This window comes from Volvox carteri (genome assembly GCF_000143455.1).
Source record: "Volvox carteri f. nagariensis unplaced genomic scaffold VOLCAscaffold_4, whole genome shotgun sequence".
In the NCBI taxonomy this organism is placed as follows: Eukaryota; Viridiplantae; Chlorophyta; class Chlorophyceae; order Chlamydomonadales; family Volvocaceae; genus Volvox; species Volvox carteri.
In genome coordinates this window covers 483,964-509,457 of record NW_003307547.1, presented here as the reverse complement: position 1 = coordinate 509,457, position 25,494 = coordinate 483,964, and the positions used below count along the sequence as shown (strand labels likewise).

General features: G+C 57.2%; 5 protein-coding genes across 5 annotated transcripts in view; 2 read left to right on the top strand and 3 right to left on the bottom strand.

The window, feature by feature from the left end:
* Positions 1-1,129: 1,129 nt before the first annotated feature.
* VOLCADRAFT_120347 (uncharacterized protein) lies at positions 1,130-4,775 on the bottom strand (the record flags this gene model as incomplete). The annotated part of the gene is made up of 7 exons (XM_002946658.1): positions 4,575-4,775; positions 4,457-4,493; positions 4,151-4,383; positions 3,821-3,920; positions 3,313-3,471; positions 2,635-3,117; positions 1,130-2,113 (listed from the first exon to the last, which is right to left on the bottom strand). The coding sequence occupies exons 1-7, from the start codon at positions 4,631-4,633 to the stop codon at positions 1,130-1,132; spliced, it is 2,055 nt and encodes a 684-aa protein (XP_002946704.1). The 5' UTR covers positions 4,634-4,775.
* Positions 4,776-12,682: 7,907 nt separating this feature from the next.
* Positions 12,683-17,010, bottom strand: VOLCADRAFT_56298 (tRNA-methyltransferase; the record flags this gene model as incomplete). Its single annotated transcript, XM_002946657.1, has 5 exons — positions 12,683-12,854; positions 13,173-13,351; positions 15,308-15,760; positions 16,135-16,320; positions 16,789-17,010. Coding segments are annotated over 5 exons (1,212 nt in total), but the record flags the coding sequence as incomplete, so codon positions are not given.
* Positions 17,011-18,971: 1,961 nt separating this feature from the next.
* On the top strand, positions 18,972-20,468 carry VOLCADRAFT_86928 (uncharacterized protein; the record flags this gene model as incomplete). The annotated part of the gene is made up of 5 exons (XM_002946835.1): positions 18,972-18,998; positions 19,057-19,215; positions 19,555-19,601; positions 19,960-20,061; positions 20,426-20,468. The coding sequence occupies 5 exons, from the start codon at positions 18,972-18,974 to the stop codon at positions 20,466-20,468; spliced, it is 378 nt and encodes a 125-aa protein (XP_002946881.1).
* A 774-nt stretch (positions 20,469-21,242) lies between these two features.
* Positions 21,243-22,446, bottom strand: VOLCADRAFT_120346 (uncharacterized protein; the record flags this gene model as incomplete). The annotated part of the gene is made up of 2 exons (XM_002946656.1): positions 21,243-22,052; positions 22,268-22,446. 2 exons carry the CDS (start codon positions 22,444-22,446, stop codon positions 21,797-21,799), a joined length of 435 nt encoding a protein of 144 aa, XP_002946702.1. The 3' UTR covers positions 21,243-21,796.
* A 595-nt stretch (positions 22,447-23,041) lies between these two features.
* VOLCADRAFT_86926 (uncharacterized protein) overlaps positions 23,042-25,494 on the top strand; it is a gene marked incomplete at both ends in the record, with an annotated part of 3,314 nt that continues 861 nt past the window's right edge. The window contains 2 exons of the mRNA XM_002946834.1: positions 23,042-23,080; positions 23,481-25,157. Coding sequence (XP_002946880.1) covers positions 23,042-23,080; positions 23,481-25,157 — 1,716 coding nt within the window. The remainder of the gene's footprint in view (positions 23,081-23,480; positions 25,158-25,494) is intronic.

Here is a 25,494-nt window from a genome sequence, read left to right as displayed (position 1 = left end):
GTGTTTGAAGAATGTAGTTCGGGACCGCTGGCTGTTTTTGTCCCCTAGACGGACAGCTGGCGGGCAGATGAGTTGGGCTCGGTATATTGTGTGCATATAAACGCGAAAAGAAAATAGGTGAAGGAGTTTTTTGGCGCCTAAAGAGACCGGTACGGCGATGTAGTACGCCACTCTTTGCGGCACGATTTTGCTATATGTGCGAGAATTGGGTGGAAGAAACGTTTTTTTATGACACGACCTGGACAGCGTCTGCCTCGGTGAGGTAGCAAAGGTCGTTTTCTTTCCAATGGTGATAGGTAGGTCTGCCGGGCGGTAGAGATTACTTTCAGCAATCGCATCGCGGTTGAACATCTGCGTTGTTGTTGCCGGTTGAGTCCATCGCCCGCATGAAGTAATGGCAAATGTTGAGGAGTAGGTTTATGGATGTTCGCGATGCGCGTCGGATCAAAAATGAGTTGAAATGCCTTGTAAGCTTAATGTCGCTTGTTGTTGCTGTCGTCAAAATACGGTGATGCGTGGGATGTTGTTGCTTACAGGCGCACATCCTTCACCTGCCTACTATTACAGCTTGGCAGGAGATGTTTCGCTGCGAAAGGGAGTTTAAGCAATTGAAGGGCGATCAGGAGTGGGCGCCAATCCCAATATCACCAGGGGAGATCTATCTCCCTTGATTATTACTGGGAATAGTTCCGCTATTGTTGAATCTTCTAATCAGAGTACAAGCTGGATCTAAAGACAAAATACGGTTTGGACACTGGAGCGACACCCAGGACTAGGATCAAGTTTCTGTTGATAGGAGAACAGTTCCGCAGGTATCTTTCTGGAACGTCGAAGCCGCGCACACAAACCCGATAAAACTTTAACAAAATATTCTACTCCTTCTGATCCTTGACAGGAATACGTATAAGCCAAGAACAACATATGCACGCACGTAAGCACAAACACGGCTTGAAACGCACATCACGCCATCATAACGCCTCCGTCGTTCTTCGTAGCAATAGCCTAAGACCCGAGCCATGCCGTGTGACAACCCGATCGCCCCTTAACCACCTGCCACAAAACAAACCCCATTCTATCGCTGTGCTGCCATCGCTGTACTGTCCATCGCTGCTGGCTTCTTAAGCTGACGTCACTTCCTTGGTTGGGAGAGTGGCGTGGACGAGGCGGTGGAGGACAAGAGGGGGGACGAGGAGGTTACGGAACCGGACCCTACGAGCAGCAGCAGGGGCGCTACTGCCGCCTCGTCAAGGAGCAGCTGTAGCCGGATCCCTAGCGACGTCGACTGCCCGTCAGTCAACAGGCCCCGAGCCCGCCCCGCCGCCGCCACCACTGCCACACGGTCAAACAACACAGCCACATCCGGAAGCTGCCGCCGCCGAGCCGCACGGAGGACAGCTTGCTCCGACGACGACGATGACGCGACTGCAACGGCGGCAGGGATGGCGCTGTCGCTGACCCCCATCGCCCAGGTGTACACGCGCACCAGCCCTTCCAGCAGCCCCAGCAAGGGAGTGTCCACAGCGACCCGCGGGTCACCCGCCGGCGCCGCCGCCGCCAGAACCGCGCCCGCATCTTTGCCGCCGCGCGGCACCCGCGCCAGTGACCCCCGGTTCAGCACCCTGGGGGCTCCAGCGGTGATCTCCGAGGCTGAGGGCAGCAGCAGTGCGGCGCGGCGGGCTAGCGTGTTCAACAGCCGATTCAGCGCCGCTGCCTCCGAGCCTTTGCTGGCTCCTGCTGCTACTGCTCCTGCTTCTGCTTTTGAAGATGCCGCAGCTTTTGGTGCTATTGCCGCTGCTTTCGGAGCTTCTGCATCTGCTGTTGTTGCGGCCACGGCGACGGCGGCGGCAGCTGACGGCGCGAGCGCCTGTACCGTCCGCTTGACATGCAGGAGCTGCATGGTGGGTGCGGCGGCTTGGAGGTGCGGCTCGAAGGCGGCCACGACGTGTTGCGGGAGGGGGCCCAGCGGGGTGATGGAGCTGGTGGACGGGGCGGCGGAGGCGGAGGAGGGGGGGTCGGAGGTGGAGGCGGCTGCGTGTCTCAGGTACAGGAGGCCCAGCAGCATGTTGGTCAGCTGGTTGGGGTTGAGTGAGGGCAGGCCGGGCATCGCTGCGGACTGAGGAGGAGGGGGGGGTGATGGCGGGGTGGGGGGTCAAGGGGAAAGCGTGCGGATGGGGAGAGAGGCGAGGGTAAATGGATGGAAAGAATGGAAGTTAGGTAGGCAGCCAGCCAGCCAGGTAGGTAGGTAGGTAGAAATTGATACATGCAGAAAAAGTAAAAAAGAAAACGTCGAACGCAAGGAAGAGGAAAAAGAGGGAAAGGGGATATCCTCGAATGAGCGGTGGGGGGGGATTCTAGGGGGGTGGGGGAGGAGTGGGCGCAGCGGTGGCGGCGCAAAGGAAGCCTCGGCAGGTCGGCGACAGTCATGTGGACATACATACATACATACATACATACATACATACATACATACATAGAGCAGCTTACCCCCATATTCCCGTCCCATACACATCTCCCTTCACATGCCCTTCCCTCCACACACACATACACACACGTACTGGAGCCCCGATCCCCGATCCGGCAAACACCCGCCTACAACCCCCGTTCACCCAAACCCAATCCCTCCGACAAGCACACCTGAAACTTGGAGACCAGTCGCTTGTCCACTTGTACGGCATCCAACCGCGGCGCAACCGTCACCAACAGACAGGCGGTGTCTGCCAGCCTGCCGGGCTGTATCCGGTCCAAAGAGCCCGCTATAAGCTGTAGCGCCGCACGAGCTACAGCCACCTGCGCCGAAAGCTCCGAAGCCGTTTCGACTGCTGCTGCTACTGCCAGCCTATCTCCTCGGGCGGCGGCGGTGGCGGCGGCGGAGTCGCCGCCGTTGCGGCTTTCGATTGGTGCTGCAGCTGCGGCCGTGCCGTCAGCGTCACTTAGCTCTGCAGCGGCTTGTTGCGGCCAGTAGTGCTGCTGATGGGACTGACCCCTGGGTGGTGGGGGCAGCTGCCCCGCCCGCTCCAACGCCATCACCAAGCCAGGGAGTGTGTTGACATCGAAGGACCCGAGGCGCGGCAGGACTGCCGTACAAAGCTGGGACCAGAACCGCCGATTCGTAAAGCCCTGCGACGACGTCATGATGCGGTACAGATGTCCGGAGAGGGAGGAGAGGAGAGGAAAGGGAGAGTGAGTGGAGGAGGGGGGGTCCCCCGGTCAGGAGGCGAGTGAACAAAGCACCACCGAGTGCCAGGGGACGACGAGACACATACCCATATCCTGCCATACCCACACGCCCATACCCACACGCCCACCGCCTACCTGGCCCGCAAAGCCGTAAAACACGTCCCGCACGTCCGCGCCCGCTGCAAACCGCAGCGCCGCTCCCCCCTCCGCTATCACCCCCGCCGCCAGTCGTACGAGCAGCTGGGGGGGCAGCCTGTACTGCACACTGCTCATACCACGAACGACATTGGCAATCTGGCGGGGAAACGCGGGTGGTGCGAAAGGGGGTTGGGGAAGAGGATCTTGTCGGCGCGGTTACTGGTCGGGGATGATTGGGGAGGGAGGAGGGAGCGACAGCGTGGGGGTTCGTGTTTTAGGGTTTTAGGGTTTTAGCGGAGAATCCGCTAAGGACCTTCAGACCTGGTGCAGTGCCTACACTGGCAGCACCTACGATACGCCGCCCCACATGGCACGATACGGCACAATACAATACGATACGTACGACATAACCCCAGGAAACTGGCACGCCCCAGTGTCCTTGTCCTTAGTCCCATGGAGCAGCCGCCGCCTCCCCTCCCCCTTAACTCCCGCCGCCTCGTATCACCTGAGTCAGCGACAGACGGTCCGAGTACGTGTTCACGTATTTGTGAAGCTCCGAAGCCACCCGCAGGACCTTGTGGGAGGCGGGGGTGGACTGCTCGTACCTGGCGAGGTCGGATCGGGGGTTGCAAAGCGCACCGGAGGAGGAGGGGGAGGGGTGATATGGATAAAAGTGTGGATACGTGTGCGGGGTTGGGTTAGGTGGGACAGGGTCTAGTGGATGGACATGGGTACTGACTTCCCCGGCCTGAACCCGCGAGGTTACGTTCTCCACGCATCCATTCACCCCTCTCCGCTTTCCAAAAGATTGGGGCTTTGTGGACAGATGACTTACCGGCGCAAGAGCTCCAGCTTCATGGTTGCTGCCCCAATGTTGGACGGCCGCAGCAACTTCCTAAACTTATGCAAGACATAATCAAGCTCCACTATACTTTCAGCGGTATTGATCATCCGGTTGATGTGGCCGCCGTGCGGCGTGCTGAGTTGCAGCGCGACATCAGGTCGGGGGCTGGGTATTCCAGATCCAACCAGGGATGCAAAGCTCCTCGCAAAAAGTGAAGTGATGCCCTACCACAAGGATGTAGGTTTTATTAGCAGACGCCAAGCGCACACAACAGCAAATGGACTGAATGTGTCTTACCGGAACCGCACGCCCAAGTGCCTCCGCCAATGCTACCCTATAATTCCAATGAGTCGAGTTCAGACTAAGAGGAGATTCCCAAAGGGACGCCATCATACAAATTGCCTCCAACTTTTACCTGCCGCTCGTTGATGGGACTGAACTGGCCATATCCCTTGTTAGCAAGCTTATGCTCATGGTGTAACGAATATGAATACCATGCCGGCAATCTAGGCGACGTCTGTAAATGCGATACCGGTAGTCCAGTTTCCCACGACGGCCATTTCCAAGAACACGTTTACGATGCTTGAAACAATGTTGTCGCAATTTAGGCACCACTTCAATGCCTCGGTACGCAACCCCTATGGTCATCCATAGCATACGGATCGCGATAAACCCGCAAGGCGCGAATACTGTACGGCACTCAGCACAGAGGGCGGCTTTTGGCTGACCGCTGCGAGACCTCCCAATACACCCGCACGCAGAACCTCATTATTCCCTTGCGGCCTTAGCCACTACAGCTTACGGCCTTTATGCCACCGTCCTTTTTTTCCTGCCCACCTGCCCCCTTCCAAGCCGTCAGGGGTGCCGACAGCTGGGCAGGGAAGCATGCACAGCTTCCAACAGCTATTCCACAACCCCTCCCCACGACCCCTTCCGACGCCCTCCTCATCCCCGGCTCCATCTCTCTCTCCGTCTCTCGCCAGTTCGCCACGCGCGCTCTCACCCTCTCATCACCCTCTCATCACCCTCTCATCAGCCGAACCAAATCAGCCGAACCAGATCAGCCACTTCCATCCCACTATCGCTAGATCCTGCTGTTTGGCTAGTAAAAAGGAAACAAGTAACGTACAAGCCTGCCGGCGTTACCTCCCTTGCTAGCTTTTCCCGAAAGACCCGTTTCAGTGTGCATTAAGTCCCGCACACACCATGACTGTCCATACAACTGTACGAGGAAATCCATTTTCCGTAACATACGAATGCTCCACCCATATATATGTTCGTATCCACTGAAGTCCATATATCATCCACGGCCATAACCATCCTCCGGTGCCGATCTGAGTGCGACGGGACAGTCTGTGTAATACCTCGGAGCATTTCCGTACATTGCTTGGTGTCGGTTGGCTGGTCTTGTCTCTTTTGCACTGCAATGCCGCCTTCGGTCCGACACGTATGTATTTAGGATGGAAGGAATCATTACAATGGGCACAGAGAACCAACCCGGACATCATCAGGCGTACATGCTAGCGGTTGGCTATCAACCAACCTAACCCAGGGCACGTACTTCCAGCAAAAAGCAAGGGAGCCGTGCATTCTCAAGTACCAGAAGTCCCATGACATATTCCTTAATAAGGCCTTTCCAAACAAAAGAGAGGGCAGACCGGGTACCCCCGGAATCTCGGACAGGGTGCAAGGATGAGAAGAGGGGCAGGGAACCAACCCCCAACACTATAGCTGAAACGCACACAGACTCCCAACGAGAGCCGGGCAGGCGCAGGTACCTAAGGGCCCCCTATTCCAAGCCTGTAGCAAGTGTGCCGCCAGCGACTCAAGGCAGGGGCCCCACCCAGGAAGCCCTGGGTTAGGACACACTGCCGCGACCTACGAACCCAAGCCACCATCAAGCTCCACACCAGGACCACCAGTGATTACCAAGGCACAGTGTCCCAGGTCCGGGGGGGGGGAGCGCCCAACGACGCGAATGACACAAGGTGTGCCCAGAAATCAGCGCACATGTAGTTATCCCGTTCCCTGGAATGGACATGTTGTACGGCAGAGCGCATAGTCAATTGGGACGGAGGCGTCGAGTTTGCGCGAAGGTGAAGGCGAGGTTCCTTAAAGGCAATAAAACACAGCGTGTGACGAGAAGTAGGAGCCACAGGATTAGATATGAGCAATTTTGTACGGCAGAGCGCATAGCAGTACCAAATTTGCGTGGCCCCAGAGTGTCGTGGCAGCACGGTCGTTATATGCCTCCGAGCTTCCACACACACACACAGATACACAGACACACACACACAGATAATTGGCAATAAACGGCAAGTAAGCCTGGAGTCCAATTCCCAGAGGCAACATCTAGCTTAACAGGAAGATATGAATTCGGATTCCACCGCTGATTACCCTCGGGTGGATCAGGAATTGGGTATCGGATGCTGAGATGAGACACTGGGTTCACTCAGTTTGGGGGCCGGCTGTAGTGGGAGTTCACCAGTAAGATCAGTCCACTGCCGCAGAGCAGTGGCGGAGAAAGAAATTCTGCATGTGGCCTGGACCAGGCTGCATACCAGATGGTTGTTGGATAACGATACTGGGCGGCGGCGGGATTCGCAAGGATAGGGTGGCGATGTGGGTGCATGGGTAGGTCGCGCAGCTGTAGCGCATGCGCTCGGTGGAACGGACGTTGCTTGGCATCTGAGCTGGTGTGTATGTAGCTGGCTAGAGGATACGAACACGTAACGGCGCCTTGCGTTGATAAGGGAGAAAGGTTAGTACTCTGATCGGTATAACGCCCCTCCAATGATGGAGTACTTCGGCGGTCGTTCCCCTTGGGGTATACGGTTAGGTGCCCCTGGCCAGCGTCAGGCCCGGATCGATATGTAACAGATACACACACAGACACAGGATGGGACTGCGGCGCTCGGGAAGGATGCCCAGCGCCATTGGAAATTGCGGCCCCCAGCCATGGTGGTGGTGCTGGTGGTGATGCTCGCAGTGTCGGCAGTGGCCCAGCGATATACTGCGGGGTGTGGTGATGGCGTCGTCATGACGAGGGGTGCCATACGGATGGTTAACCTAGCGGCGGGATTACCACGCAGGGAGAGGCGGGCGAATGCGGCCGGGATTATCTAGTTTACATTAATCGATTACGATAATGGAAATCGGTACTTGTTTAAACCAGAGGCGGGGATGACAGATGCGGGGGGGGTCGCCGCCACAGCGCGCGGACCCCCCCGTCCGAAGCTGTTCCCTCCGCGTGCAACCGAGTTGCAGTGCGTTGTGAGCTGCGTTGGGACACCGGTTTCGGTTTCGGTGTTGGTGTTTTGTTGGTAAGGAGATGGGATGTGGGGCCTCCACGGTTCCTCCCTGTGACCCTCCCCTCACTACCACGCCTCATCCAGGCACGGGTCTATACAGCCGCCCGGGGGGGGAAGAATCTCTCCGACCTCCCCCCTTCCCCCAGCGCGCATACACTCTCATACACGTTTCGAACATCAGGGGCAAGGGGGGAATGTACTGCTCGGCGAGGAAAAGAAGCGGCAAACGGAAACTCAACAGCTACGGGGTGTGGAGCAGAATTCCTAATCTGGGCGAAGTGTGGGGTCGTCTTAATGTGTGGGTATAAATGTGGGCTCATTTGGTGCGATTAGAAAGGATTACTTCACATCCTGTCCGTACAAATGTCAGGCCCTGTCCGTACATTGGGAATTATGTATGCATGCACTACTAGTGTTTCATGGACGCATGTAGGCAAGTAGGCCGTACATCCGCACGGCGACGGCTCCGGAACCACTCTTGCCTGATATTAAACTTTACCTACCAAGCTAAAGTACGCAGCCGTGTCCTCCGAAACCAACACCGTGGCTACAATACTAGTGACTGCTACAAATCACCCCAGCCATTTAATAGAATTATGTATTCATCAAGGTCGCATACATTCAGGAAAAGACACTGTATGTATGTATGCATGCATGTCTATCAATCTTATGTCTGCCCACCAATCCATTCACCCGTCCGTCTGTCTGTCGGTCTGCATGCGTCATCTTAAGCGTCAACCCCAAAAAACACAAACGTTCTCACCAAAGAACCAACACACCACAAAGCTTTGCTGACGCGACTGCCGTAGCCTCTCAGCAAGAAGAGGAGGGAAAGGGGAGAAATAACACACACACACATATTTACGCAGCGCCCGCCGGCTTCCTAACCCTTTCCTGTCACATCCTAGCAAAACCCTGCCCGCCGAGTTGAGCAGCCGCAGCAGCCACCGCAGCCGCAGCCATAGCAACAAGCTAAAGCGCTCTAGTCGCCACCCAGGTACCCCGGGTAGGCCTTCACGTACGGGAGGGATGGGTGGATGGGTGCGGAGAGATGGCATCAGAAGGCGGCCCTCGTCCAAGGCCAAGATGACCGCGATACAGCGACGCCGTGACCGACCTTGGCGATGGTGCTGCTGCTGGTGGTGGTCTTAGCCTCCGCAGCAGGGCGGCAAAGCAGCGCAGTCTCAGGGGCAGCACCCAGAACGGTATATGTGTGTTGGAGTATCACACGCAAAGCCAGCACTCCGGGGCTTCGGCACTTCCAGAACACAGACGTGCGGTGCAGGGGCAAACCATGGCAGCCTCCCTCCCTTCCTCCACCACTGTCATTTCATCACCTTCTTGAGCTCCGCATCCTGAGGAGGAGCAGTAGCAGTAGCAGTAGGGGGGGTAACAGACGTGATTGTTCAAGTGTAGCCATGAGCTGCTTTTGTCACACACATACCATGCCAAACCAGCGCCTTGACCCTTAACCACCTCTACCGCCAGCACCAGCACCATGACCACCACCAAGATGGGGATACATCGTCATACCATTCCTCACACGCCCTCTGCCAACACCCTTTCCCCCATCTCAAAAGATCTCCATTCCCCTCCTCACCCCCTCCCCTTCCCATAAATTTCTCCTCCTGATAACAAATAAATAAACTCTCAAACCCTAACCGCCCTCCCCAATCCCCCTAGAACCCCCCGAGAGCAATGTCACTCACCAGCTTATCAATCATTTGGGCGCATTCCGCCTTCTCCACCATAATCGCCAAACTCGCCTTGCCCTTCCAAGCCACCACCGCCAGCGGGGCATTGGCCGCCAGCCCGCCAGTAACCTCCTCATCCTCCGCACCCTCAACCACGCCGCCGCCGCCGCCGCCACCATTGGTCTCAGGCGGCTCCGAAACCGGCGCCACAGCCGTAATGGCTGACGCCGCCAGCAGCGCCTTGGCTTCGTGGGGCTTAGCCTTCACTGAGGCGGCGAACCCCAGTTTGTGCGCATCTTCAGCGGACAGCTCACACACGACGCAACCCAGTTTGAGGGGCTCTAGGGCGGCCAGTACGGACTCGTCCGTCAGGGTGGGCTTGTTGCCGCGGGGGTTTCCTAATTACACGAGCGCGGGGGTTGAGGTACGGCAATAGGTACGACAAGGGTTGAGGTACGGCAATAGGTACGGCAATAGGTACGACAAGGGTTGTATCAAAGGTGGGAGGTTGTATCCAAGGGGGGGTTGAGCAGGTACAGGATGAATAGAAATAGGTAAACTCGAACGGTAATAGAAAAAAAGCAGATAGCGGAAGCAGCCGAGACCAAACGCTGACCGAACACACCTTGCACCCACCATCATCACGACTGCATAGTGGATCACGCCCTACTACCGCTTCAAAGCCAGGTAGCGCCTACCTGACACCGTCGTGTCACCTTCCACTGCCGCCGCCTCGGGAAGAATGAGGTTGCGCTGTTGCAGAAGCTGCAACAGCACATGGGGGGGCACCTCGATGCGCTGACGGGTGATGTACGGCAGTACGAGCGGGAGGCCCTCCTGGGAGAGGCGGTACAGGCACTCGTTGACCTGGTCTCGGAGCACCTGCCGCTCAAACACCTGGGTGGGCCGGGAAGGGGGGAAAGGGGGCGGGAAGGGGGGGACCCCAAGCGCGGGGGAGGTAAGGGAGGGGAGGGGGAGGAAAAGGGAGGGGAGGTTGGGAAGTGAACAAACCAGTCCAGCAAGGTCGCATGTCCATGGAGCAGTCCAGTGACGAAACGCGAAGCCTAGGACGACACCTCCTCCCCCCCGAAGAGACAACGAATGGACCACCCAACGGGGAGGCGGGGTCTGGGGGGGACGGGACGGGACGGGGGAAAGGGGTGTGTGCAGGGGGAGGGGGGTTTGTGGGAACTTAACCCAACTCCATGTCGCTTCTCTTCCCTTTCAGGGTTTTGCGGAGCAGTGGTTCTGTTACAAAACGTGTCGATGAAAAAAGAGAGCGCAGTTCCCTCCCCTCCCTCCCTCCCTTTCCCCCTCCCTCCAGGCCCCACAACAACCTTGAGCCCCGTCGACACAATCTTCATCAGCTCCTTCGAATCTTGCATCATCAGGTCAAGTACGGATCTCGACACAAAGTACAGCCGTTTCGGTCGCCGGTCCAGCGCGCGCATCACCAGCTGAGAACGAAGCGGGAAGTCTGGAGAAATGCCGTAATAGTCGTACAGGCTCGACAGTACGGCATCGTCCTCCAGGGGGGCCACCGGGTCGATGTAGGAGTACTTGCCACCATCGGGCCGACCGCGACCACCGCCGCCCCTGTGTGCGTGTACGTATTTATATATGTATGTGTGTGTTGGTTTATTTTGTGTTTCCCCGGGGGGGGGGAAGAGGCAAAGGCGATTGCGTGAATAACGCGGTAGGAAAGGACGATAATGATGAGGATGTGAATATTGACATTAATAAGGTTAAAAGAAACGGAATGTATGCATTGTGTATGTATGTATGTATGTTACAGGGTGGTTAACTTCGCCAGCGGCCCCTTTCCCGGGCAGTCCCTGCTCTCCCCTGCTAGAGGGGCACCCTAATCCGTCACCCCATCCGACTTCAGAATATATTCGTTGGGTTCGGCAACTCACCACCAGCATCCAACCAAATCTAGCGGATCAATGGCGCATCAACTTAGTTCCTGGTTAACTCGCAAGTTGATTTTATCACGTCCTACATCGTCTATATGATGGGGGGCCACCTCCCATTTCAACACTCCTCAAACACCCGAGGAGCCGGCAGGCGGATTTGAACCCGGGTGGGCCGGGAGCAGAAGTCAGGCCTTAACCTCTGCCAGCCGCCTGCCTATGTATGATGTGTGATGTGTGAAACAGGGGGGGTACATCTTCACCCGTGGCAGCTACCCTGCGAAACCCTGCCTTCCCCGGTATTCCGGGGCACCAGCATCCAACGGAATCTGCCGGGTCGACAGCGGCCCAACTCCATTCCTGGTCGGCTCACAGGTCACTACCGTCCATCAACTAGGGGCGCAATACCTTCCACCATCGGAAGGATTTTCGACCCTGACAGGTCTCGATCCCGGAATTTCCCGGGGGCAATGGTCGCGCGTTACCAGTAGTGCCTAACCTATGTATGTATGTATGTATGTATGTATGTATGTATGTATGTATGTATGTATGTATGTATGTATGTATGTATGTATGTATGTATGTATGTATGTATGTACGTATCCAACCATCGCGAGACCACATGGAATAAGCTGCACATGACGGCCCCCCGGCCCCCGCCCCCCACCCGGCCCCCGCCCCGACCTGATCCAGGAAGTCTGCACCACCTCCGCCTCCGCCTCCGCGGGAGCCTCCTCGCCCGCGACACCGCCCTCCCCCCCGTCCACCTCCCTGGCCGCCGCCGCCGCCTCCAGCTGCTCTTGCCTCGGTCGCTGGGGTCGCCTCGTCCCCACCGCGACGTCCAGATGGCCGGACAAGGGGTCACCCACAACAGATCTGAGCTTTTAATCTAAGCAGTAGTAAAAACTCTCCTACATTGGGATGTTTTTAAAAGAGCTTTGCCAACGACAAATGTTGTTTGCGGCATGGCCCCTTCCGCCGCATAATCGGCAAAACGAATTCCATCTCTTTTGAGCACTGCGGAATGTTTTAGCTGTCAAAAACAACACGGGCACAACACGATACCGAAAAGCATCAAATAAACGTTCACATACATACATACATACATACGCCTACCTGGACCTGGACTTTCGACGCTGTGTCCGACTTTCGCTGAGCCGTCGCCACCGCCGCCGCCCGCCGGGCCGCCGCCTCTGCATGTGCTACCGCCAGCGACGCTTTCTCTTTGTCACCGGCCTCGCACGCCGCTAACCCCGACTCAGCCGCCGCCACCGCCGCCTCCGCAGCAGCACGAGCCGCCTCCAGCGGCGTCACCTCCGTCGCCGCCTCGCCGCCGCCGCCGGCAGCTTCTGCTCCTGGCCGCTCCACACCCTCCATTGCACCTGCGTCCTCCGCCGTCACCGCCGCTTCCGCGGCGCCTTCCCCGTCCTCTGCGCCCGCCTCGGCTACTGCCGCCGCCGCTGCCGCATCCTCCACCTCCTCCTCCGCCCTATCGTCCTCTTCCCCGCCATTCTCAATATCCCGGTTCACCTCCGCACCATCAGCCGTCGCCGTCGTCGTCGCCGCCGCAGGAGCGCCTTTCCGCTGCTTGCCCGCACCGCCCGGCAGCTCCGAGACCTTGCGAAGTACGGCAACGAAAAACCCGCCTGTATCGCCGTGGTGCGGAAGGAAGCGCATGCATCGCTCCAGGGGGAGTGCCGCCTTGGCTGGGTTAGAGAACATGGACTCCTCCAGCTTGTATCCAGTCTCCCGGGCCTCGTCCCAGCTGCTGTAAAACCTACAGACAACAACAACAACAACAAGAGTTTATCATGTAAATAGAGGTCGAGCCATCAGAGGTCGAGCAAGCACACGCACACACACGCAAACACACAATGCGCGTTGATGTTCATGTTTAACCTCCACACCAATCACGCGGCTCCCACTGTGACCAGACACTCTCACACAAAAACACACGCGCGCACCAACCCACTCCCTCCTCCCAGCTAAATCAGCCCACGGCAACCCCGTGTTATCAAAACACACCGTGCCTTCCCCCCACCCACCTACCCGCTCCCCCGTCAACCCCCACTCTCACTCACTTTCACGCTCGTACCTGTAACGGTCTCGGACCTGCCACGTGTGTTTCCCCGCCATGCGCCGCAGCTGAGGCATGCAGTCGCTCACATCCAGGAGCTCTAGTGCGCCGCCGCAACGCAACAGCAGCTCCGAAACCACGGCCTCGTCTTCCACGGGGTTGAATGTACACGTGCTGTACACCATCCGGCCACCAACCTGCCATAAGGTTGTGGTTATGGTGGTTATGGTGGGGCGAGGAGGGTCATCGGTGGAAGAAGAGCGTGTGTGGGACTTTGGCTGGGAGGGGAGAAAATCACAAATGCGAGAAACTCAGAAATGAACTCCCGGAAGGCGTTCAAAGCCCGAAAAGTCCGCAGCGGGAGAACGAACCGCCGCCGGTTGTACGGTGGGGTCAACTTTCGATATACATATAGTCCATGGCCTCCCGGCTTTGACGGATCCACCGCCCCCACTCGTGCGGCACTCGTAACTAACTTGCAACTAACGAACGAATTACGCCTGGGAGGGGGTAAGTGGGGAATGGCGTTCGGGGGTGAGGGTGGCCTACTTCACCAAACTTGCAACAACATTGTAAGACATGTTCTGTGGTGTTGGTGGGAGGGAACGCTGCCCTGTGCGAGGTGCTCCGACCACCGGACCGGAAAGGGACCGGTGTTGCTGCTGCTGTAGCTTTAGCCGCTGTCAGACGTCCAGACACGATAAACTGTTTTCGTCAAATGGCCACATCCCCGCGGGGACACATGATCAGCCATCACTACGACGAAGGTTACCAGTACAGGATATCATCATCCAGCTTGCTAGTCCGTCCGTCCGTCGGTCCGTCAGCACATCAGCTAACTAGCTAGAACCGCGGCAGCTGCAACCGTGGTTGAACACCCCTCCGCGGCACCACTCGAGGCCAGTACATGGAAATATCACCCGGCCCCTGGGGCCCTAAACCCTAACGCGATTGGGGTCCTCCTGCGCAGCTGCAGCTGCTCCCAGGCGGTCCTAGCAAGCCGCCACAGGGGTGGGCGGCCAACTGCCGGACCCCGCACCCATATCGGGGGCGGGGGGGCACCACACTGTCGGCAAGCTGTACCCCACATTAGCAGTCCCCTCTTCGCCTTGTCACCCATGACACGGGTTTCGCGAACGCGTTGTGTTGTAGTACTAGTATTATAGTAGTATTATAGTAGTGTTATAGTAGTAGTATAGTAGTATTATAGCAGTTATATAGTAGTTATATAGTAGTTATATAGTACCAATACAGTGCTAGGAGAGTACTAATATAGTACAATTATAGTAGTAGCAGTAGTGGTGATGGCATTATGTACTGGCCAGCATCTATTGAGACAAGGCATGCAACGCATTCCCTGTCAGGCGGGTTTGCAGGAGGATCGGAAGGACAGGTTTGGGGGCTCAGGGGTATCAGTGATCGCGGCTCTGTGCAGGCCAGGCCATTCTGCTCGGGTGATATCTGCTATCTGCTGATAGTGGTGTCGACGAGTCCTCTCGTGTCCCAGTGCGGGCACGCGGTAAAGTAAAACAGTTTATCGTTGAAATCGATCGTCACAAAATCTTCATCCCCATAGATACACATATATATATAAATATGCGATAATGATCACGACGAAGTTGCATGTGAGATAGTCATCCGGCAGAACAGAGATGAGGCAATAGCTGCAGCAGCGACATCGATGGTGAAGCGACAACAGCAGACCAAAATGCTCACAAAACTCGTCCCATGTAAGACTGAGTCCCCGCGACAAGACACAACTTATAGGGGAAAAAGTTCAAAACTTTTAGATTTTTCTCAAGTCCAAATATGCGGCGTGAGGCAAGAGTGCATGGGAGGGTGCTTTAAAAGTTCTTCATGTACTGGCCAAGTGCTGCTGCTGCTGCTGTAGCTTTAGCCGCTGTCAGACGTCCAGACACGATAAACTGTTCTCGTCAAATGGCCACATCCCCGCGGGGACACATGATCAGCCATCACTACGACGAAGGTTACCAGTACAGGATATCATCATCCAGCTAAGCAGCAGCAGCAGCAGCAGCACAGCAGCACCGCAGCACGATGCACTCTCTTAAGGCCCCCCCCCACACACACACCCACGTAATATCCAGAAATTCCCTCCCTCCCTCCCCCCCTCCTTCCCCCCCTCAACCCACCTCCAGCAGTTTGGCTCCATGCATCGCAATCCTCAACTGAACGGAATGCAGGCTATTCCCGCCACCCACATTCCACTTGCGCCAGATATCCGGACTCTTACGCAAAGTGCCGTCACCAGAGCAAGGAACATCCGCGAGGATGCGGTCAAAACGAACCGTGTAGCGCGGCGGTCGAGGAGGCGGCGCCGATGCCCCCCCCGCCGCCGATGCCTGTGCCGCCGCCGTCGGCGCCCCCGCCAGAAACACAGGGAATCTGGACGCGTCGTGGTTGGTGACGAGCAGGCAGGGGCTGCACACGCGCTTCGTCTGATGGGTGAGGAGGTTACAGCGCATGAAGTCGGCGTCGTTGGCGACCACGAAGCCGGGGGGCGTCTGGCCGGGTCGGCTGTTGGCGTGGATGGCCTCCAGCAGCTGGAAGGTCTTGCTGCCGGGGGCTGCGCACATGTCCAGAACCTGTACTGCATTGAAGATACTGTCGTGACCAAAAGATGAAAGAGAGAGAGAGAGAGATGTGTGTTGGATCGCAGGGTCGAATTGGATGGAATTTTCGGATTTGAATCCGGATCTAGGGATAACTCTGGATCCAGGTTTATGTCCAGGTGAGTCTCCAACTAGTCGTGTGCATTAAGGTTCGTGTCTTGGGAAGGGAGCCCGGGGAAATACGGCAACGGGAAACCTTCCTCCGTTTCCACCCCGAACACCCCCCCTGGATTCGCCCCTCCTCCCCCTAAACCGACCCGTCGATTCCCCCCTCCATCCCCCCCCCCTCCGCCAGCCCCCTCTCCCTAGAGACACCCACCCACCCCTCCATTCCCCCACCCACTCACCCGGTGATGTGGCTGCACATCCAGGAACAGCGGCGGCACCATGGACACCGCCTCCTGCCGACTGATGCTGCCCGCGTCGTTAGCGTGCTTGACAAAGTCGTGGATGTCCCTCAGCAGCGGCATCTTCCTCAGCTGGCTGCGACTGAACTCCAGCTGCCAGGCGTAGCCGTTGGGGTACCAGGGTAGCTGCCGGGGGGGGGTCACGGCCTCACCTTCCACCTGAAGGGGGAGGGGAGGGGGGCAAGACGAACCACTGGCGAATGAAGCAGATACCAGATAGGTACCAGATGATAGATGGATGGATGGATGGAGGGGAGGGGGCGCCAGGGAGAGGGGGAATCCCTGCATGTCGCAAGTTCAAGATGGAAGACAGCGGCCTATAGGGGACATCCAGACGACCGGACGAGGATGAGATCCAAGAGAAGGGAAGAAGATTCGGCAGGGCCAACGCTTTTTCGCCCAGCGATGGCCAATCCCTCTATGTAGGCCCACCAAAAACAAACATGCATACATACGTACATACATACATACATACACAAACGGTCTCATGATACCACGGCCTTCTGTTCAACATCTTCTGGAAGGAAAATCCAAGCAGCTACCCACTTCCGCCTTTTCCCATGTCGCGGCTCAGGTATCAAAACAGGCACCCACACTGGCCGGGGGGCCGCCACTCACCAGGAGCTCTCCGCTGCACAGTTTGGCGAAGAAGTCCTGTTTCAGCTTGTCTCTCAGGTGGTCGGCGAACTTGCCCGAGCCATTGATGCGGAAGGTGACTGGCAGCGGGCAGCGGAGAGTGGACAGAAAGGCCTCCCACTCGCCCACGGGTACGATATCCTGGGCCTTGTAGTACTCCTCAAAGGCGGCATTGCGCATCTGTGGAGAGAGATGGTCATGTGGTCATGTGGTGGTGGTGGTGGTGGGGGGGGATGTGGATGTCGGTGGCTGACAGGTGGCGGTCGAGGGCGGATCCGTGGGTGGTGTGTGTGTGTGTGTGTGGCCAGGGGGTTGCTGGAGAGTGGGAGCGTTGAAGGGGCGCCGGGAGGGCTAGGGAGGTTAGGCGGGTGGAGCGCTGGGGTTTAGGTTGGTTGGGGGAATGGCCAGGGGGAAAGCCGGTAAGACGAGCCACTGGCCAGTGAAGCAGTTACCAGAAGTACGGACAGCCGGTAGGGGATGAGGTGGGTGTAAGCGGGGGAAGGTCCATTACCTCTCCTCCACCGAAGTGGGATAGAAGTACCGTTGCCGAAATGCCGAAAGGCGAAGTGGTGAAGCGGGGACACGAAGCACATAAAGGGATGGATTGGATCGCGGCAATAGGATTTTGAAGAGGTTCACGCGTTACCGGAAATGCGGCTAGGTCTATGCACTGCGGCTGGCTCATACCGCGCTCCGTTGGAGTCAACGCGATGGGTTGGTTAAACCCCTCTGCCACAGTATCACATGAGAGAGAAACAGGACTTCAGCTCTGTAAAATAAGTTGTTAGGCTCCTAGAATACACCTACGTCATCGCGCCTGGTATATTCATTTCTTGCCCGCTTGTCCTGCTGCCATGTGTCGTCCCCTCGACCGCCGCCTCTGTCGCCGCCTTCTCCCCAACCGCGCTTCTGCACACATCATAGGAAGGATAAGCGCACGTAATTATTTTGAAAACAGATTTGAGACGGGTTTCGACGTCCAACCCTTAATGACCGAAACGATATCGCCAACGCCGCTGACCATAGCTTTAGGTATGATAGCTTCATACCTTAGTACGGGACATGCCGAAGAGCCCCAGGTGGCAGAAGGCGAAGATGTCGAAGGGCCCTAGGCGGCCGGCGACAGAAGGCCTGCGGCTCTTCTGGCCGTCACCTGTCCCGTCTTGATATGGAAGCTGAAGTTCAAGTACTGAAGCTGCATAAAAGCTTTACGGGAAGTAAGATTTTATCCCATAAACACCTTGCAGCCTTGCGCCTTCGTGCATTGACACCTTGATGACTTCGCAAAGTATGGTTCGTTAAGGTTCGTTTCCGTGAATGTACTGCAACCTTGCCTCGCCTGGAAAGATCAGCACGCGTTAAGTCGCAGCAAGGGTACGCAATTAACAATTGCTCGCATAGGATTCGGTGACTTGAAGCTTGCTTCGTAAAACAAAAGTGCTTACTGCTTAGGGCTTTAGTGTTTTTTTTCCAATCTCACTTAGGCGTGTTCACAAGCTGTCAAGCCGTGTTCTGGAATTTTTACGCCCCCAGCATGCTAGCGCGATACGCGAGCCATCACGTCTCACACTGCAAGCGAAGCCTTGCGACCCCGCGTTACGTGCTGAGTCCTCTGCAGCACCGACAACGCCGCAGCCCCTTAGAACCCAGGGAGCGGCGCGACAGCTCAGGAAGAGTGACGGCAGTGGGGCGAACCGCTTACAGGTATGCGCCCCGCCTGCACACATGCGCATGGGGCCAGCTGCGCATACCCCCATGGCATGAAGCTCAATGATCGCCCGCTTACCCGTCGAATAAAATCCCTTTCCGGAAACGTTTCGGCTCCACACTTTCAATCCCTTTGCTCCCCAGCTATGAGACGGGCAGATTATTGAAGTGCTTGCTTACGCGACAGGTTGGTCAAGGGGTAGCCGCGCAGGGGTGGGGCGTGACAGGAGGCGAATGATGTGATACGATATACAGAGCCTATGAGGGTTTTAGGCGCAGATTAGATTGTTTTAAATTTTCTTAGGTCTAGAGCTTAAAGCTGATGAAAATGATTACAGATCAATCCATCATATGATCTGATAAGTTTCAGTGAAAGCAAGCAGTTCCTCCCCAACGAAGAACTCCGCATGCACATGCTAGGAGCATATCTGGTTATGTCAGCTCCGAAAGCCACCATCAAGGTGTATTGCACTTCACATCACTTCACTTCATTTCCTCGTGTGTTGTGATGACGTGCAGGCCATCAAGACTACCCTGAACTATTTGTCGGAGACCAATGGCGAGCTGCACTTCTTCCTACACAATTATTGGGCAGAGAACCCGTTGGTTATGGACGGCAATGCGGACGCAGACGAGTGGCTGGTGCGGCTGGCTGCAACACCGTGGACCAAGGTGCAGGTGAGGAAGGTCATCAGCGCTCAGCCTTCAGCCTCCTGGGAATCTGGTTCTTGGCGGCCCAGGTACCCCCCGTAAAAGCGGACAACGGGGGAAGAGGCAGCGGGCTGCTGGGAGGCGCACTATTGCATCTGGCGGCGGTACGGATGATGATGATGATGATGATGAACGAGTGTTGTTTGCTGTGCTAATGGCGCTGCTGCTGCTGATGATGATGATGATGGTGATGATGATGAAGAATATGATGGTGCTGATGGTGATGTTGATAATGTCGCGGCGGTGGTGCCCCGTGTCCCATCCCACTTCCTTCCCCCCGGTGTCAGGACCCCCGCCGATCCTCAGTCGTTAGCGCGGCATCTGCAGCCGCTGTCCTCCATGGCGAGAGGGAGGTCAGCCCCAGGCGAGTCGGGGGGAGAGGGGGGAAATGATATGATGATGCAAGAAGCAAAGACGAGTGGGGGGACCGGTGCCGCTCCCGAGCTCCCGAGCGGCTGGGTCTGTGGTGTGCGTGCCCAGCAATAAAAACGGGAGACACTTCACAGGGCCGTCACCTGTCCTCTGTACGCTTCCTAAAATTTGTTGCTGTTAAGTGGCACTGACAAACATAGTGATCGACTAATGCTGCTTCACTGGCTCTTGGCTGGCTGAATGCTGTGTGGTTGCTGTGTGGGTTGTTGTTGCATGTTGTGCACCGGGTGGTGGTGCACTGGGTTTGGTATTGTGTGCGGTGATGGCCCTCGCATGCAGGGAGGTGGCGGATCGGATCATGCGGCTGCGGGAGCACATTGCTAAGGAGATGACGGAGGACCTGTCCAGAATCGCGGCGGACAATACTGACGTGCTAAAGAGGTAAGCGGCAGGATGGGGAGGGGCCCGGGCAGAGGAGGGGCCGGGCCGGGTGGGGGCGGGGGACTGCGGCTGCTGGGAGTTGGGCTGCTGGGAGTGTTCGAACTGGGGCCAAAAAGGGTGAGGTGTAACTGTGGGTGAATGCTTGCCCGTGGTGTGCCTGTGGTGCGATATGTGTGGAGTTTACTAAGGAATCAGGTAAGCGGTTAGGTAGGGAAGTAGGTAGGTAGGTAGGTAGGTAGGGAAGTAGGTAGGTAGGTAGGTAGGTAGGGAAGTAGGGAACTTCTCTGGATGGATCCCATATTTCAGCTCCTGAAGGGTGGTGGTGGTGAGCCCATGCCGTGTTTGCTGTGCTGTTTGTGTGCAGGACGCTGGCCAAGACCTTCACAGAGACCAAGCTGTCGGAGTGAGGCGCTGACTTCAACATGTCATGAGGTGTTGCGAGGGAAGGTCGAAAGTATTCAGCATCCATCCCATCTTGTGAACATCTTGTGGAGAGGTGTGTGTGCATCAGAATTTTGATGTGTTCTGAAATTCAGTAACAGCATCGGGAGCGAGTGAGCGAATTGGTGTGTGTGACCTGTGGTAAAGCTGTGAAGCCGTTGAAGCATGGGGACTTCGATATTTAGGTGACTGCTTTGGATGACCTGGTCCGACCCCGTGTGGAAACCGTTTCAATGTATTTCTAGCCAATAAATATATACCTAGCTAGCTGTTACGCCCTTAACACGTTAGGAGATGCAACACTGAGCGCGGGGGTTAAAAGCCTGTTCTAATTAGCCAATCGAGGCATTTGAGTATCTTACCCCTGATGAATATGACAGTTACTGGGACATGGTCATGCGGTCGTGTGCATTCTCGACACCCTGCCGCTTTCGTTTTATTTGTCTATAGATGGTGCAGTTCCACAGCGAGTTGATATGTGTTCCGTATGTATGTGTGAGCCCTGGCTAGGCGATGTAGTGCTTGCGGGCCTGCGGCTTGTCGGAGCAGAGTACTTAGGGTTTGTGTCAAGCCCCACTCACGGTTGTTCACAGTCAGGTGTTGATATTCACCCGATGTCAGCGATGGACCCGCATTTGCTACTTTTGGGCAGACTCTGAACATTCCTGGGCTGCTGCATTTCGGACTTCGTCCTGCAGTACAACTGCAGGGCAGAGTTGTGCTACAGCAGCGTCCCATTTGTAGCTCCGACTTAACAGGCAGTTGGTGCACAAGATGCGAATAAACGACTCATCGCGTACCCTAGTTCTGCAGCCAAAACCTGCGGTTATGCAGTCGAGGGTTCTTGGCCTCACCTCACGTCTCTCAAGTCGCAACTGTGGTATTACGGACAGTTCATTAGGACTCCTGATGCCACTATGCATGCAGCGACGTTCACATGAAATAAATACCCCTACCGCCACGTGCGAACAGGACCTTCGCATTTTTAAGTAGATACACTTTCGCCTCGATACAACCCATACAACCTTTGCACGAGTCCAGCTCACTACCACTTGACACGAAGCACATCATACATTATCCTGACATAAACAGAGGCGGCTGCGGGGAAAAACTTTAGGGGGTATCAAACAATCAAAACTTCTTTATACGACCATCATAACCAGGGGCAATGACACGGGACCGACGACGAAGCACCTTCCAGATGTCTACACCGCGGCCAACAGAACCTCTCAGCTCGCCTCCACTCGTCCAAATAATCCACTCAAGCAGTCAGGCCTCAACAGGGCACGGCTACTCAGAGGTCGCCCCAAGAGTCATCATCCTTCTTGGCCTGCTTGCTACCGGCAGCTGCGATACCCCTAATGACATTGAAAACAACGCTAAACAGGAGGGTGATAGCCATAAGGCCAAGGAGGCCGCTGAAGAAGGAGCCTGGCAGGAAGATGGGGACCCCGAAGCCCATACCGAAGCCACCGAATGGCGAGAATCCGAAAGGGCTGAAGACTGGAGCAGCAGGTGCAACCACAACAGTCGTATTGTTTACGGTTGGCCTGTAGGTATGGTAACATACGGGACAGAAACACTGAGAGCTGGAAGAAGCCAAGACATTGCAAGCATATCTGCACGCTCAAGTCGCACAACGCAAACCTGGAAAGAAGTTATGAAAAGGCTGTTAACGCACGTATTGCTGACCGCGGTGTGCCCGGATTCACAGCGTAGTTCCTAAGCCTACTCTCGAACAGTCAGGAAGATCCATACTACTTACGCAGCTTGTGTCTGGATGCTGCGAGACGGCGCGGCCGCCTTCCGGGAAGCAAACCCACTGGTGCCACCAACGCGGCCACCTGACCGAGACGACGCAGCAAGGGCGTCCTCGGGCATGGCAGCACCAGCAATAAGAGCTGCGGCCACCATCGACGCCAGAGGGAGAGCAACGGCTTTCATGGGAGACACATCCTCTGACTTCTGAGCCTGGCAAAGCACAACGCGGCGGGCAGCCTGCTGGGTGGGCTTAGCCGCACGAATGGGACCAGCACGCTGAAGCATCATTTTCGTGGGTACGAGGCAGAAACGTGCGAGATAGTGGAAAGTGTTCAACACAAACTGTGGTTAATGAGATGTACGTGCTTGCGGGGTGTTTTGTGCTGTGCTTCATCACACAATTGCCGTACGGCAGGTTCTGAGGTAATCCACCGATCCCACGCAAACGAAAGAAACCACAGCTCCGACTACGTACCAAGCTGCGCTAAGCGAAATAGTATATGTAAAACCAAAGGTTAGGGGCTACATAGCTCTGCACATCAATGGCGAATACGGCCCCAGTTCCGGATGCAAAATGCATAAATTGAGACAACAGGATGTGCAAAAGCTGTTGCAAATTAAAACTTAAATCTTGGGCGTGGTATTTCCTTGCTTAGCCATGCGTGACTTCTTTGCAAGACTGCGGGCTGGGCTCAAACCCCATTTGTCTAAGAAACTTTCAGACCAACCCTTAGTTGAGACAGGTACCCTTAACCATCATGCTGGAGAGCCAGCATCTATGCTGTTGCCAGGGCGGGGAACGCGCTTGCGCTCGCAGGTGTGCAACCTTTTGCCATTCGCACATTAAACCATCCCCGGGGTGTCAGGAAATTGCCGAATCCAGGGGAAATCGGTCATGTATGAAACGAAATAAAGACAACCGTGAGTTACCGCACCACGCGCCAAAGCCAGTCAGTTCGGACATGTCCTCCAGCTCACATGCCCTTTCCTGCCCTCGTTGTGAAAGGGCGACCATCCATCCATTGCTCCACCCCTCAAAACATCCTCAACCGGTCGCGTAGCCGCCGCGTGTGCACAACACAACGCAACACAAAGCACACACGCATACCCTCGCACCCATTTTACACGCACCCCTCCTTCCCTCCCGGAACACACACACCCTCCCCCCCTTCCCCCGCCACCTCTATCCCCCTCCCACACAAAACCCGCCGCCACAGCTTGTCGGCGCTCTCATCCTCCTGACCACAACCATCCTGTGGGCCAGCGGCGGGCCCACCACTAAATACCTCTTCCTGCTACCCACACCTCCCAGCGCCGCTCTACTCACTGCCTGCGTCTCCGTCATCACGGCGCTCTTCCTAGGAGTAGGGCTTCTCGGAACGCTTATGGAGACCAGTAGCCGCAGTAGCAGCGGCAGCCGCCGCACCCAGGCCGCCGCCGCATCCAGCTACGGCGACAGTAGCAGCAACACCGCTGCCGCCGGCTCAGCCAGTCCTGAAGCCATAGCGGCAGCCGCCGCCGCCGCCGCCGCCTCGCGCAGGTCCTCAGCGGCTGGTATAGCTCAGGAGGAGGAAGCCGAGGCGGAGGCGTTATTGCACAGCGGTATGCATAACACGGGCGCCGCAGGGGGCGCACTGGCGGCGGCGTGCGCGGCCGCGAGAGAGGCAGCTCAGGAGCTGGACTACTACCGGGGGCTAGGACGGGAGGAACGGGAGCACTACATGTGGGCTCGGTCCCAGGAGTGCGCGCTGCCGCTGCTGACAAGCCACGGCAGCTATTACCACAGCGCTAGAGGCAGCAGCTACATCCGTACGGCGGAAGCGGGGGATCCAGAATGCGCCGCGAAGGGGGGGCCTCTGTCAGATGGGGGGTCGCCGACCGGGGCCCCGCTATCCCCCGGGGGCGGTGGGAGGAAGGCGGTGGCGCCGGCGCCCGCGATGGGTATGGTGGGGCTTTCGCACCGGCAGCTAAGCGAGGCGCCAGCGTTGGAGGCGGGACGTAGCGGGCGAGATGGCGGCGATGGCGGCGATGGCGGCGGTAGAGGAGTTGGGCTGTGTGAGCAAGTACACGCGCGGCGGGGTCCCTCCCTGGATGGTGTAGTCGGTTCGCCGCCACCGCCACTACGGCCGTCGTACGCCGTGTCAGGCGATCTGGGTTGGTTGTCAGGGGGAGGAGGAGGCGCTAGCGGCCGCGGCAGCGGCGGCGGCGGGTTAGATTCCCGCCCGCGGTCGGGGGGGGGAGGTGCAGCGGGCCGCTGGCGGCTGCGGTTGCTGACGGTGCCGGCGCACAGCCTGCCGGCGGCAGGACTTGAACTGGGGATCTACAACGTCACGGCGGCGGCGCTAGGTGCCTGGGGTATGCAGCGCATTTCCGCCACGCGGTCCGCCTTCCTCACTCAGGCCACCAGCCTCCTCACGCCGCTGCTTGTTTGGCTCAGCGGGGGCCTAGTGAGCATGACGGTGTGGATTGCATGCTGCTGCGGCGCCATGGGCGGCGCCATGGTGGCGCTGGATAACGTGTACGGCAGTACGGCAGCGGCGGCAGCCGCCAACGGCGCCAGGCATGCACGTCAGCTGCTTGGCAGCGTCAGCAGCGCCGCCGGTAATTCTTTCGACCTGGCGTCGGGGGATGACCGTCGTACGTTGCTATCGGCGTCCGGCGCGCCAGTAGCGGCGGCGACGTCCGCGGCGGCGGCTGGGGCCCAGTGGCAGGTGGAGGGATTGTGGCTTACAAGGCAGTCCATGGGGGCGGTCTACGTGCTGCTGAGCTGTGTGTTCTGGGGCATGGGGACTGTACGGCTGGGAGTGCACTCGGCACGCTACCCGCCGCTGCACCTGGCGGCGGCGGCGGCGGTGTCGTACGCGGGCCTGTCGCTGTTGTGGCTGCTCTGGGAGGTCCTCGGTAAGGACGGCGTCTCGCAGTATACATGTCTGTGTCTGTGTGTCTGTATGTATGTGTGTCTGTATGTGTGCCTTCACGCGACATGTGTGTAGGCACGTGGAATGGACATGTTTGCATTCGACTGCCTTTGTACGGCGGCTGAGAGTGGGCAGGGCAGGCAAGGTGGAGCTGTTGGGTCGCTGACGTTTCGGTTCAGGCGCGATGGCAAGGAGGAGGCGGAGGAGGAGGGGGGGAAATGTGTGTCAGCAGCCGACTGCTTGCGCCGTTTGCATGTAATCCTCCCCCCCCCTTCCTCCACCGCCCCCTCATCGCTTCCCCCCCCCCCCGACC